General features: G+C 38.8%; 2 protein-coding genes across 2 annotated transcripts in view; one reads left to right on the top strand and one right to left on the bottom strand.

The window, feature by feature from the left end:
• Positions 1-15,542, bottom strand: part of txn2 (thioredoxin 2) — a 149,989-nt gene that overhangs the window by 24,039 nt on the left and 110,408 nt on the right. The window lies entirely within an intron of this gene.
• tob2 (transducer of ERBB2, 2) lies at positions 4,597-11,226 on the top strand. Its single transcript, XM_083545434.1, has 2 exons — positions 4,597-4,885; positions 8,363-11,226. The coding sequence occupies exon 2, from the start codon at positions 8,574-8,576 to the stop codon at positions 9,765-9,767; it is 1,194 nt and encodes a 397-aa protein (XP_083401560.1). The 5' UTR covers positions 4,597-4,885; positions 8,363-8,573; the 3' UTR covers positions 9,768-11,226.

Below are 15,542 nucleotides of genomic sequence, written 5' to 3' on the forward strand. Positions count from 1 at the left end.
CTTTAGGGCATGCGTATGACTATTATACCAAGGTGCAGTTGCTTGTTCTCGAACCTTTTTTAACCGGATGGGGGCAACAGTGTCTAAAGTGCTAGTGAGGATAAGGTCTATGTTGTTCGCCATCTCATCAAGATGATCAGCATTTATGGGTTTAATGTGAAACTGAGATAAATCAGGCAGGTTATTTATGAATCTGTCCTTAGTGGTTGGAATAATAGTCCTACCAAGTCGATACCGTGGTGAAACACGGTTAATCTGCTCTACCGGTAGTGTGTACAGTAGGAGATAATGGTCTGTGATGTCATCATTCTGAGGTAAAATATTTATATCAGTGACGTCTGCTCCGTGGGATATTATTAAGTCTAGTGTGTGGTTAAAACGGTGGGTTGGTCTGGTGACGTTTTGTTTAACTCCAAAAGAGTTTAGTAAATCGACAAATGATAATCCTAGGGCATCGTTTTCATCATCTACATGAATATTAAAATCTCCTACAAGCAGCACTTTATCAAAGCTGATCAGGAGGTCTGAGAGAAAACAAGCAAACTCATGAAGAAAATCAGCGTAGGGTCCTGGGGGTCTGTACACGGTGACCAGAGCGAGTTTTCTATGCATCTCTGAAAGTGCAATTTTAAGAACGAGCACTTCAAATGATTTAAAGCTGAATCCTAATCTCTGACTAACATTAAGAGAAGCACTATAAATGGTTCCTACACCCCCCCCACGACCAGTCTGACGGGGCTCATGCTTATAAACATATCCTGACGGTGTAGACTCGTTTAGACCCATATAATCACCTGGTTTAATCCAGGTCTCAGTGAGACAGAGTGCATCGAGATTATTCTCTATGATCATCTCATTTACAATCAGTGCTTTGGGTGCAAGTGATCTAATGTTTAAAAGACCGAACTTTAGAACTTTGTTGTGTTTGTTTATCTGGCATTTTTCAGTTTTAACTGCAATAAGATTATTTCTGGATCTTGTGTATGTAATTCTTGGTTTTACTACCCGAGGAATAGATATGGTTTCTATAAACTGGGCTGTGTGTGAACTTGTAACTATTTGGTCTGTAGTATGCGTGTTCTTATAGTTGAAGATTTCTTGATGTCTTACCAGTCAGATGGTGTGTAGTATCCTAGAGATGTTATCTGATAGCACTGCTGCTCCAACTCTGCTGGGGTGCAGGCCATCAGGGCGGAAGAACCTAGGACGCTCCCAGAAACAGTTCCAGTTATTAACAAAGAGAAGTTTATGTTCTCGACACCATGACTGTAACCATTCATTTAGAGCTAAAAGTCTACTAAACTTCTCAGCCCCTCGCTGGTAAGTGGGAAGAGGTCCTGACACAATGATCCTCGTTGTGGGTGATGTGCTGCGTACCGTCTCCACCAGGAAACGGTACCATCATTTTACTTTCTAACAAGAACAAAGTCTTTCACTTCTTCTTCTAAAAAAAACTTATAATCTGTAGATCTCAGCTGCTTCACAACGAGAATAAACTTCTAGAAAGTCGAATAAATACACTGATTATCCAGTGTACAAAAGAAGGAAAATTGTAATCAGTATCAAACAATCCATGCTTCAACTTCATTTATATCTTGTTGAGTTGTTGAAAGAGGCCCCGGGGCCCGATCCTTGTACATAACTACATCTGAGGTTGGATGACCCTCATCTCATGGTGAGTTCTGGTGAGTTCATTTAGCAGGACTGAGTTTTTTTACATAATTGTTACATCAGAAGCATGTATTTGAGTAAAAGTAGATCCACTCAGTAAAATGTGACTCCAGTAAAAGTGTCCATTTAAACTTTCACTTGAGTAAAAGTACAAAGTTTTTGCCTTCAAATGTACTTCAGTATCCAAAGTACTGATTTATTATAACTATAATGTTCCTGTCATCATTTTTATCACAAGATTCTTTACTTAATCACCTCAGTTTATGTGTAAAGACTCGAATGTGACTCTCAGCACACTGATCTATTATTAGACTGATATTAAAGACTCAAACACTGATTGATTTCTAATAACTGATCATGAGCTCAAAAACCTTCTTTTCAACTACTTTTCCTCATGATTTCCAGCTTCCTTTGAAAATCCGTCTTAAACATGTCCTCAAGAGTGTATCTGCGGCCAAATTAATTTCTTCTCCCCTGTAAGCCGTTGCATCCACATGATTGCAGTTCGACCATCCAATCAATGGATATGAAAATGCTGATGTTATTGGATGCTTTCTAGAGGGCCTTGGTGTGGTGAACTCACAGTCACAGCACGTGATTGAGCGCACGCAGTGTTGATTCTGAAGCCCTCACGCCAGATTTCCGTTGACACCGGCAGCATGTGATTTGATGGCAGAAATATGATTGGATAGAAACTTAAACTCGATACTAAAAACATGATCAGCTGGTCAGTGATACAGTGCTAATGAGTGCACAGCTTTTTTGTGACGAGTTATTGCTCGAAGTTTATCAAAGCTTTTTTTAAAAAACAAAAAACACCTCAAAATGAACTTTGTGTTGATGAAGGTAAATTTTGCTTCTTAAAGCAGCGTTTTTTGTGCAGTGGTAAAGAGTGGAAATCACCCTGATCACAAATCTACTGTTTTAATCCTTAATCCCTTAATCCGTAATCCTACAATTCAGGGAGAAAAAGAAATAACCAGAATTTTTGTGCACACTTTTAAATAATGAATACAATTATGTAAAAATATCTCAATAATAATCCTGATATTTTAGTTTTTTATATTTAAAAGATCCCCTGACTGCAAAACGTTTCCGAACCCAGTTTAGATCACGAGCACAAACTACACTACCCATGATGCACTTTTCCACACAGGCTTTTACTCTGCAGTCTGGCTGCTCACACACTTGTCCAGTTAAAGCTGCCTTTTCCTTTTTACTGTCCAATAGAAGTCCTGTTGCCATCACAGCTCTTATTTTTAGCTTCGCACACCAAAGCACAGCCTCTCCAACAGAAATATCAGCTCGCCATGTCAACTAGGAGCAACCAATCTAATCTAATCTAATCTAATCTAATCTAATATTACATATTATAATATAATATGATATAATATAATATAATATAATATAATATAATAAGAACATCTTATTTATTGGTATTATGGGTTGCATGTGAAAGGAGGTTTTCACAGTGGTGCAATAAAAATAGCTTCAAAACTAAAACTATTTTATAATAAATATAATAATAAAGTAATAAATAAAGGCATTGACTGTACCATAGGTGAGGCAGCTGTTAATATCCATCAAATAAGTCCAAAGGTGAATAATAATAATAATAATAATAATAATAATAATAATAATAATAATAATAATAAGAATAATAATAATAATAAATAATAATAATTAATAATAATAATAATAATATTTAATATAATAATTATAATAATAATAATAATAATAATAATAATAATATTTAATAATAATAATAATAATTAATATTAATAATAATAATAATTGATTATAAAATTATAACACCACACACATTTTATATACACACATAATAAATAAAAAACATAATGCACAGCTTTCTCTTCTTCTTCTCTTCTTCTTCCTCCTCTTCTACTTTTTCTTCTTTAATTATTATTATTATTATTATTATTATTATTATTATTATTGGTCATGGTGTGCTGGTGCTTTACAAATGTAAAAACTAAATAATAAAATGTTTAATAATAAAAATCGTTTTATAAAAAAGTATTATATAAAAGAAAATGATAAAGCAAGAAATACGGTGTATAAATATTTGATATATATATATATATATATATATATATATATATATATATATATATATATATATATATATATATATATATATATATATATATATATATATACACAGTACAGACCAAAAGTTTGGACACACCTTCTCATTTAAAGAGTTTTCTTTATTTTCATGACTATGAAAATTGTAGATTCACACTGAAGGCATCAGAACTATGAATGAACACATGTGGAATTATATATGGAATTATATACATAACAAAAAAAGGGTGAAACAACTGAAAAATGTCATATTGTAGGTTCTTCAAAGTAGCCACCTTTTGCTTTGATTACTGCTTTGCACACTCTTGGCATTCTCTTGATGAGCTTCAAGAGGTAGTCACCTGAAATGGTTTTCCAACAGTCTTGAAGGAGTTCCCCGAGAGATGCTTGGCACTTGTTGGCCCTTTTGCCTTCACTCTGCGGTCCAGCTCACCCCTAAACCATCTCGATTGGGTTCAGGTCCGGTGACTGTGGAGGCCAGGTCATCTGGCGCAGCACACCATCACTCTCCTTCTTGGTCAAATAGCCCTTGATGCCTTCAGTGTGACTCTACAATTTACATAGTCATGAAAATAAAGAAAACTCTTTGAATGAGAAGATGTGTCCAAACTTTTGGTCTGTACTGTACGTATATATATATATATAAATACACACTGTATTTCTTACTTTATTATTTTTACACACACACACACACACACACACACACACACACACACACACACACACACACACACACACAATAGGGCCAGGAAGTAGTTCCGGCTCCTACTCGTCACCGATAGGGGGCGTGTCCCGGAACGTGCTCGGTATAAATGCGCGAGGTTGACAAACAGTAAAGTTTCCGGAGCCGCTGTAGGATGAAGTGCGGCGGCGGCGGCGTCTGGACAGAAGACGCTTTGTAATCACTCATTCATAGATTTTTATCCTTTTATATCTACAGGGTTTATTACGGGTTCAGGATTAAAAACAACAAATCTCCAGCATCGTGTTTCCAAACCGTCTTTCACAGGAAATATAGAATAAATAATAATAATCTTCATCAGCATCCTCATTATAATAATAATAATAATAATAATAATAATATCCTAATAATAATAATAAACCGCAGGTAAGTACGCTGGAGATCTGATATTATTTCTAATATCTGATATGTCTGATCTGCATGATGATTAGATGTGTGTCCTGTTTATTCCCTAAATGTGTGTTTTTCAGTGTTGAATGATTGGTTTCAGGTCTGTCGTCCATTTTACTGGGTTTTACAGGGGTGTATTTTCTACCAGCTTGATTTATGGATCAGAAAGCAGCCAGATATTGTGCATTATTATTATTATTATTAATATTGTATTTATTCTGATCTCTTGAAATGTAGATCCTTGTCAGTTTTATATGCATGTATTTCCTGGATTGTATACATAAGGCATGGTGGTTTTTTTTGGCAGTTTATTGTTCGTTTAGATCCCATAGAGGTTGTTTAGATCCCAGGATTTCCCCAATGTGACTCTTCTTTTGTCATTTAAAAAAAAAATGTCCTGGATGTTAAAATCCATCTCGGTGGAAATCTCATGGCGTAATCTGCTCATCCTGTGAAATTGAAAACCCTGGGTGTTTTACTTGGGATTGCATTTTAGACGTGTGTGTGTGTGTGTGTGTGTATCCCAGCTGGATAAACAAAAGCCTAATGCAAACCAAACACCTGCTGATGGACACTGAAGAGCAGCCCTGAGCCTCCCACACACTTTGCCTTCATTTTGCATGAAAATAGTTTGGAAGAAAAGAAAGCAGGATGATTTTAGTGCTGAGGGAACATCTCAGAAACATCTCAGGAGGTAGAAGGAAAGCTGGGGTTGATGGTAGTGCAGAAGATCAGAACCAAAACAGGTCGTGCTTGTGTGGGTCTCATTCACTTGGTGTTTTCATGGAATGGCAGATTTTTGCATCGCATGACATTGAGTGACATTGAGAAGTAAAACTGTTTCTCTACTAAAACGATCTTATTTATGGCTTTTCATTAAATATCACCAGGATGCTATAAACATTGACATTGTATTTCAGCAAATACACATTGTATTGTAATTCGACTGTGGGCTTTTTAATGTACATGTCATAATTGAGGTAACCAGCCCCACGCCATCTTCTATTTTAATACCTCAGATTTTTCCTCCAGGAAAATAAACGCAAACATCAGCCTTAATGACCGCTTTCCAAAGCCAATTAGTGACCACATCAACCTGCGACATTAGCCTGCTAAGTCTCCATGACCTTACCTTCGCGTATTTCCGGTGTGAAACGGTATAAAAACGCGTCTTTTTCTAGAAAAATAGACACGCACATTTTTACAAGATATACCGCCTTAAATATTGTGCCTCGTCTTAAAGATATTATCAGCTAGCACCATTCGCCCGGTCTGTTTTGATAAGGCGGAGACGCGCGGTTATGACGTCACGGAGCGGGGGTGCCTGGGAGCCGTAGTTTTAACACTAAGCGGCCATCTTGATCAGGCGACTAGCATTGTTTGTTTATTAAAAAAAAAAAAAAATGTAGCGAAGAGAAAATACATTGAATGTCATTTAATAATGTAATAGAAACAACAAAGCAGGTCACAGCATTGTATTTATTTGTAACTTTTGTAAAAGTTTTGTTTTTGGAATATATATATAATATATATATAAAAAACCTAGCATAGTCATGCCAAACACTAACCCAATCTTTACCAGCTCCTGACCCATTTTCCATATAACTTGATGACAATTTAAATATTTGAATTGTTTTAATTGAAAGTTTTTCTACTTTGTAATACCTGGAGGTTTTCTGCATCTGAAATCGTTTACTAGAAAGTATGAAAATGAAAACGACTGAACAAATTGGGACTCTGGTGTAAAAATCCTGTTTCAGAGAGGAGAGATGGTCACCCACCCTGTACTAACATCTGCAGTGTCTCCTATAAACGAGGTTACTTTTTGTCACGTTTGATATAAGGATTTAATTCGTCTTTAATTGTAAAGTGATTTAAACAACAGACATCGTCCCAAAGCAGCTTTACAGAAATAATGAAGTTCGAATGTACAAGTTTAGTGCCTAAGTTTTTCTTAAGTTTATCTCTAACTAGCAAGCCAGTGCTGACTGCGGCAATGGAAAATTTCCCTGAGAAGTTATGAGGAATGAAATCTGAGAGGAACCAGCATCAGAAAGTAACACATCCTCATCACAATCACTGTTATTGTACTATTCAGTGATGCACAACTGTTCATCCAAACCGTTGTCCTTAGCCACAATGGTAGACTGTTGATTTTAATTACAGTCCAATCCATCCTCAGCGTTCTCGAGTTGCTCTGTAACTTCATGGATCTTTAAGGCTTGCATGTGGAACCATCTCTATTTGAAGATGTAGGAAGTTTGGATGAACCAGACTGCATTGTTGGTACAAGTGAGTGAGTGAATGTAGGGGATGAAATTGTTCACTCAGGATTCAGACACTACAGAATGGCAGACTCCATATATAGTGCACGATGTAGGAGATGGGGAGCAGTTTCAGACCCAGGCCATGTTTCCGTCTGCTATCCAGTAAAAAATAGCCTACAGTGTAACCAGCTCCTATAAACTCTGCAGAGTTACATAAGAAATACAGAACCACTTTGAAATCTGTTGGAGAAACATCTTTCACTTTTTTTCACCATTTTTATAGGTTTCTTGTAGGTAGGAACTTTCGTATTCTAATTGAGTGTGAAGTGTCAAGTTCCTGAGCAACCCAAGAACTTTGAGGATGGATTTGGACTGTAATTAATATCTACGCTCTGCTACAATGGGCTCAGTAGTGCAGTTTATACAAACAGTTCTGCATTTGAGTGTCAGTCACTGACTAGTACAACAGTGATGGAACTGATGGAGTTTGATGAGGATGGGTTGCCTATTAGAGTCTGGTTCTTCTCAAAGTTTTTATTTAATTTTTTTTCCTTTCTGACCACTGCAGACCAGGAACCATCTCACAAGAGCTGCAGTTTTGGGCATACTCCGACTCGGTCGTCTAGACGTCACAATTTGTCAAACTCGCTCAAAATCCTTATACTCGCACCATTACAGGTGCCATGATGACGAGATAATGCTCTTCACTTCACCGCTCAAAATGTTATGCCTGATCAGCGTACAAGACAAAAGTGACAAAAAATCGGATTAAGATGTTGTGCACCGGGTTTGATTTTGAATTAGGCCATGACTAGCTTGCTAAGCCTTCTGTGTCTTCTGTTTGTTAATGAGCTCTCGGTCCCTACCGTAAATTGTGCCATTTCCTAAAAAAAAGAGAAATTTTACTGAAAAAAGTATTATACTGTGTTTTCTCTGTTTATGAAGATTTTCAAGTACATGATTAGCATGATTACAGGTAATAGATGCTTGTATTAGCAATGTCTTGCCTTCAGTGTTGCTCTCGTTCACTCTTGATTTTGATGTGCTCATCAGGACTTGATGAGGGATTTGAGATGCGCCTAAATTGCTACCTCAGCCATAGTTTCGGTTAAAATGCACACAGATTCGTATACTGTATATATTGCGTATGTGTGACTGAATGGTATTTTCTTGCATCCTTTTTTAGATCGGAGAAGGAGGGTCTTTGTGTCTGGACTGATCACGCCTGGACATTCTACTCTGAAACAATTGGTTTATTGTTTGTTTTTTTTTTATAATAAAAACAGCACTGAAAAGGATTTTTACTCCCTTTTCCATCTTTTTACAAGATGCAGAACCCCTAGAGAATTACAGGACGCAAACATCGTGTTCTGAACCCTTTAATTGTCGCTTCAGCCATGCATTTAGAGGTAAAAGTCGCACTTAACTTCATAGTGTCCTACTTGTACAACAAGCTTCCGCGACGGCGAGCGGACCTTTTCGGAGAGGAGCTGGAACGCATCCTGGTGTCCCGCTTCGAAGGTCACTGGTATCCAGAGGCTCCTTTACGTGGTTCCGCCTTCCGCTGCCTTCATCTCGGAGTCCCTGGGGACCCTGTGGTGGACTTGGCAGCCAGGAGGAGTGGACTGGACATGGAGGAAGTTCGTGCCAATGTCCCTTCAGAGCTCAGCATCTGGATCGACCCATATGAAGTGTCCTATCAGATTGGTGAGAAAGGGGCCATGAAAGTTCTCTACATGGAGGACCCACCAGGTTTGGGGAATAAAGCTGAAGTATCGGAACATATAGGAGGGCTTTGCAAAGGAGACATTGAGCTGGAGGATGGAAAGAATTTGGGCTTTAATCCAGATGCTCAGGTCTTTGTGCCCATCGGCGGCCAGGCCTCACCGGTCGTGCTTCCGTCGCTCTCGAATTCACCCACGCCGCTCTGTCAAGGTCTGTTCAGCTACGCAGGCTCCAGCACTCCGACGGATCCCACTGTGCACTCGGACACCTCCTCTCCATCTCCACCAAGTATAGGGATGGCCTACCCTCATCCAGCTGCCCAACCCAGCTCGCGTCCTGTTCCACAACCAATCACCTTCACCACAGCTAGCTTTGCTGCCACCAAGTTTGGTTCCACCAAGATGAAGAAATGTATTGGATCCGGCGTGGTGGTTGGTGGAGCCGGCACTGTCGGTGCTCCTCAGCAGCGAATGCTGAGCTGTTCCCCAACTGCCATGTCCTCCATTTCGCCACCTGGGCTGGTGAAGCACAAGCCCCTATCTCTGTCCATGCACTCCCTGGCTGGTCCAGTCTCCAGCCAGCTCTCCCCCAATGCCAAAGAGTTTGTCTACCCTGCGTCCCAGGGGCCTCTTTGTTTTGAAGCTGAGGCTCCACACATGTCCCACACCGATCCCTTCCATGCACCTCCACTTCCAGGCCCTGCTCCTCACCCCCATGCCACCTTTGATCCCTTTTCTAACCCACCACCAGGCCATGCTATGGGTATCATTGGAGGAAACAGTAGAATGTCTTTCATGGAGGGGCTGGGGGGCTACAACCTACAGTACTCCAGCCAAGCTTTTCAACCTGTAGTATTGGCCAATTAAGTGTTTAGAAATGTTTCAAAGATGTCTTCTGGAATTTATTTCCTCTCCAAATTGTGTCCCCTGCATACAAATAAGTTGTCAACTTTTCCCTCTATAGATTTGTTTGTATTCAAAGGTTATTCATTTCATTTCACATCCCAAATCAATGGGAAATGACCAACCTTCTACTGCACAGATGTTTTGCATTGAATGCTAATTCAACCTGGGTGTTCCTCACTAAAGCTGTAGTTCTGTGACCTGGCTGAGCAGCATGAGCTTGTTCAGGTTGAGGTTCAGGAATCTGTTTAATCACATTGAGAAGCTTTTGTTCAGTGAGGTTAGGACTAAATTTTGCCAAGCGTCACTGTGGGGATTTTATTTTTGTGGCAACCTGCACCTTTTTTTTGTTTTTATTTTATATATATTTTTTTTTATACTGTGGTTCAGGAGAGCAATGCAAGTCAGGACACGATGCACACTAGGGGTATCGGGACTAGTTTCGTATCAGGAGAAGTCAAAAATGGAGAAATGCTTTAAAGCTGTGAAACTGCTTCAGGAAGACCAAGTTCTAATTTTCAAAAAGCCATAATATGGTGAGGTTGTAGTTATAGGCAGATGGCGAGATGACTGTTAATGTAGTGGTTGTGATTGTGGTGATGTTCTCCTGTAGGAATGCAGAGCTAGCAATGCGTGAAGGTAAGAAGGAAGGACTGGGTATAGCAGAAAGACTCATGACTGATGAATGAGAGGGTGGAAGGATAGAAATGGGTGTATGGGCAGCTCTAAGCTTCAGCAGTAGCTCAAACAATGGCAGTTAGATTGCTAAGCTTGGTGTCCTTCAGAGGTTGGACTTTGGTTTGGAACTATGAATGCGACAGATTTTTCTAAGACGATGTCGACCGATTTCTCTTTATCCTCATCGATGTTTTCATTTAGCCTTTCACACATTAGTCACAAAAATCTTTGACCTTTCAACAGTCCATTGATCCACACTCATTCAGTCATGGAGGTTGATTTTAATCCGATTTCTGGAGACTTAACTGAAGATCTACCAACCGAACTGTCCTTCACAGCATCCCTCAAAGTCCAGCCCATTTCACGACCACCATATTCGAGTGGTTTGTTTTATTTTTTTGCTAGTAGAGAAGGTCCAGAGGTTCGACGATTACGAGTGGTTTTGAAACGATGTATTTTTTTATTCGTTTGTAATTAGTTACGTTTTTGTTTCCATTTTTTTTCTTCCTGTGCATTTTTTTTCCAAGAGAGAATTTAAAAAGCGTTTGTAAGATATTATATACAGTATAAACAATGACCTGTGTATATATATTTCTTATGTTGAGATATCCTTTATTTAGTTTCTTATGTGCTGAGGTTATTTTTTCAGAAATGACTATAATTAATGATCTCTATATATATAAAAAATATAGAAGTACATTTCATATAATATGCAAGATGAAACGAATAAAGTGTGTTTAACAAATTTGTTGTGGATTGTACCTTATGTATGGAAATTGTGTGTAAAAAAAAAAAAATAAATAAATAAAAATAAAAATTTTCCTTTTTAGGTTAATTAGGATTTGAATAATGGCAGCTGGCTGGTTTAAACCGGATTTATCGACCAGTTTGCATACTCAAAATTCAGTCAGTGTCCCATTTGCATAAACCATAGCCGTAGAAGATCTCCAGACTCATAAGAATAATAATTTTGGGCTGGTGCCTGGTCCCGTCATCGCTCCCAGCTGGTCAGAGTCCAGCTGCCAAATCCTATCAGCTATTCCAATAAAGCACCTTCCTCAGTATAATGTAAAGTCTCACTGAGTAGAAGGTCTTGTGTTCTGGTTTCGCCTCGACGTTCAGGCCAGATGTTGGATGGAATCTGACACAAGGTTGCTTGTCCCAGACTGCTAAACCCTTTTACGGCTGCTTTCTCTCTCGTTACATCACGCAAAGCTGAGCGTTTAGTTCTTTATTTTTAAATCTTCACTGCAAAGCCTCTTCCACCCTCAAAACAAATTTAACTGTCTAATGACCGGCTTTTCTAAGATGGTACGCGCCAACTAAAGCCGGTTTGACGTGAGATCTCGGCAGGATAATCTAGATCTGGTAGAATGATTCAACAGACTGGCTGCTAATGTGTCCGAATGTAGAAAGAAATATATTTATTTTATCTTTACATCCCTTTACGTCTCTCTTTCCAACCCTTTCGCCAGGGCCGAGTTTCATTTTATTTTTTAGCAAATGGGAAAAATAAAAAAAAAATACCAGCATGATATTTAACTTTTAATTAAGTGGGCAACGTACAGCCAAATCTCTTCCTCAGCAGCACAATAGTTTTTCACCACTCACCTCACACTACGTTCAGTTTAACACGATTACGAGCTTTAGCTTCATGCTGGCTTTTTTGAAAATTTGTCAACTCTTCTCAGTTTGTGATTGTTGTGCAGCAACTAACCGATGCTCGTTTAACCGGCATTGAGATGTATTACACTTTATACAACGGCCGTTATGTGTGTGATGTAGGGTTTTTTTTTTAAGCCTAGCGCTACATGCGTCTGTAGCGATGTTGCTGTTAGCACATCAGAGGCTACGGCTAATTTTAATCTACGCTCCATGAGCACTGCTCTTCGGTCCACACCAGTCCAGGTGTTTCAGCACCAGTCCAGGCGGATAGCGACTTGAATAACGAAATGCTATCCCAGCCCGTATTAGCTCGTTACCCAAAGCGGGATTTCCGTAACGTATACCGCTCATTAAATCCTTCCTGGTAGTGCACATGACTATGGCTGGTGACCTGGGAACTGGTGTTTTCAGCATCATGTGTTGTTTCTTCTTTACACTAAGAAGAAATCAAAACCCCAATCATCACCCCATCATGCATTAGAAAGGAATTTAGAGAGCTTAGCCCATGAGAAATCCATACCAAAAACCTTAGATGTAGATGAGGTTGTTAAGATTATTTCTGTGGGAAACAGGAGACTAATGCTGCAGATGGATGGATGGACAGAACAATAGCTAGACAGAAAAAAGGATGTTGTATAACTGAAAAACAATGCAACAGCAACATTTTTGGTAAAATTCTGGGGAAAAAAAAAATTATTAGATTGATAAGTGGTTATATAATGTTTTTATACTGTCTTTGTTCGTTAAGTAATGAATTAAAATAAAAGAAAATTTTCTAAAAAAAAAAAGAAATTCTAAAAATAGGTTCATTTTGTGATTTTTGCGGTTTTCATTATTCCTGTTCAGTTTTATTTTGAATTAGATTTTTTTTCCTAATTTTGTAAATATTAGTTATTGGGAGAAGTGGATTAGGTTTTGGGGCCACAACCACTGATTGGCCACCTGTTATTTGTACCAGCCCACCCTAATATAATGTCCTAGAACCGGCTGTGCCTCTTGCCATCTCTCCATCCGTCACTCTCGCTCTACATCCTCTTTTTCCTCATCCACTCCTTTCTTCATCTTTCTTCACCCCGTCTCTTTCTCATTCTTTCTCTACAAGAGTATACAAGAGTATTTACTGTTCTAAATTAAACACACCCCGACTGTTCATGCATCTGCTTCACCAACAAGGAAAAGTCCAGTTTGATACCTTTTTCTGAGAGTGTGAGGTGATTATGCTCCGGGTCACGGCACCATCGTGACTGGTTGAAACTCTGACCTGCTGTATTTCAAAATTGAACAAGTTCTCATGTAAAGCTCACATGAACACAATAATATCCAATAATATCCATCCTGTCCTAGTTAGTCTTTCTTAATGAATAATATGGCCAAAAGTTTGTGGACACCCGACCATAAGATTGGTTCTTCTTTATAAACATCCCATTTTGCATTTAATTCCCATTTGCTGTTGTAATGAGCTCCAGTCTTCTGGGAAGATGTTCCACTAGATTGTGTGGAGATTTGTGTGAGATTCATTCAGCCACAGTGAGAAGGTGAGGAGGCCTGGGGTGCAGTCAGCATTCATATTCATCCTAAATAGGGTTGGACCTCTATATCAGATCTTTCACACACTTGTGAAGCAGATCTTCATGTTGCTGGAACATCAAGAAAAGAGAAAATTTCAAGGCACAGCATCAAAAGACGTCGATACAATTCGTTTGCCTCCAATTATTTTTGTTGAAGCACATATGGATGGAAAGGTCAGGTGTTCCAATACTTTTGGTCATGTATATATTTTCTGCAGTCTTGGACTGAGATGGTGAACATTTCCGAACATAGAAAGCTGCTAAAACAGCATGGCGCTGGCCTGAGATCTGACTGTTGGCCAAGAGCGGCTGCTTTTCCGTAATATGCTATCATAAACCCTGCTGTTATTCCACCTGTCTTTCTTTGTGGAGAGAAAGCAGGACGTCCTGCTCGTGTGTGTGTGTGTGTGTGTGTGTGTGTGTGTGTGTGTGTGTGTGTGTGTGTGTGTGTCTCTAACTGCAGAAGATAAAGGAAGGATCGACCGCCTGTGCTGTGGAATGTCCTGATCCGAGCGTGCGACTGTCAGAGAGCAGAGGGGGCGTGGCCATCATGGGCGTGGCCATCGTGGGCAACTTCTAGTTAAATATTTGCATTTGAGGATTATTTACCTTCTTCAGAGGTTTACGCAAATGTTTTCTTGCAGCACATGTGGGCGTGAGAGCTCGTGCTCGTTCTACCTTTCAGCCTCTGATCTGAGAGATGAAGCAATAGAGCCATAACTGGAAAATGTTACGATTTATTATTATTTTTATTATTATTATTCTATGTTAAGGGTTTGAGATCTCGAAACGTCATTGCTGACAAATTAAGGTACATAAACTCCATTTTAGTGGAAGGTTTTAGTAATCTTTTTAAATTCTAAATTCCAAATGTTTGTGGACACCTGACCATAAGATTCCTGTGTCCCTTTTGAACATCCCATTCCATACTTGCTTTGATGATAACCTCAATTCTTCTGGAAAAACTTCTAGGTTCCACTAGATTTTGTGCAGATTTGATCCACAAGCGTGTTAGTAAAGTCAGGTGGTTACGGAGGTGAGATGAGGAGGCCTGGGGTCTGGGATGTTTGATAGGGTAAAATTGTGTCTCTCCAGTTTTGTGGTAACATGCTGCAGAAGAACCACATATGGCTGGAAAAGTCAGGTGTTCCAATACTTTTGGATGTATAGCGTATATGAGACCTACTGTATGTCTGAGAGATTTTTTTTTCTTCATTCCAAGATTCTTGTCTTTTGCCTTTAAAGCTTTCCGTAGCTCGTTTTTCAGTGATTTTTATTACTGAATTCTATTTTCCTTTGCAAAAAAAACCCCTTTGTAGTAAAATATATGTAAAACACAAAACACCTGGTTGTTTAATAGTTTTTTTTCCATCAGTGTCATTTTAGCAACATTTGCTTTTTCTTTCTCCCCTTCCTCAGGTACATGATATTACACCCTGTAACTGAAATATATTGGAAAATAATCAGTTTTACTGTTTACTGTTACACCGGTGCTGATTTTCTTCCTGTATTACATCATGTTCTGCAGTGTCATTTCTTCCACTTAAACTACTTCGGTTTATTGAATGAAGAACCGTTTTTTTTATTCGTTTATACATAAATTCAATGTTAACATTTAGTAGATAGGAACTCTCAATCCCAGTCACGAATCTCTCTTTATTGTCAATACGGCAAAATTGTTTGTCATGGAGATTTCTTCTCAACCTGAAAACGATACAATAATGATTACACCCGCATCTGACGAGCCGTTGCTATAGAAACTAGAGGTCGACCGATACTGGCTTTTACCGATACCGAAATCTAGGTTGGATCTTTCTTACCGATAACT

Source organism: Silurus aristotelis (genome assembly GCF_946808225.1).
Source record: "Silurus aristotelis genome assembly, chromosome: 6".
Lineage (NCBI taxonomy): Eukaryota > Metazoa > Chordata > Actinopteri > Siluriformes > Siluridae > Silurus > Silurus aristotelis.

Coding starts and splice junctions, on each gene's coding strand:
- tob2 (XM_083545434.1), top strand. CDS start 8,574: ATGCATTTAGAGGTAAAAGTCGCACTTAACTTCATAGTGTCCTACTTG.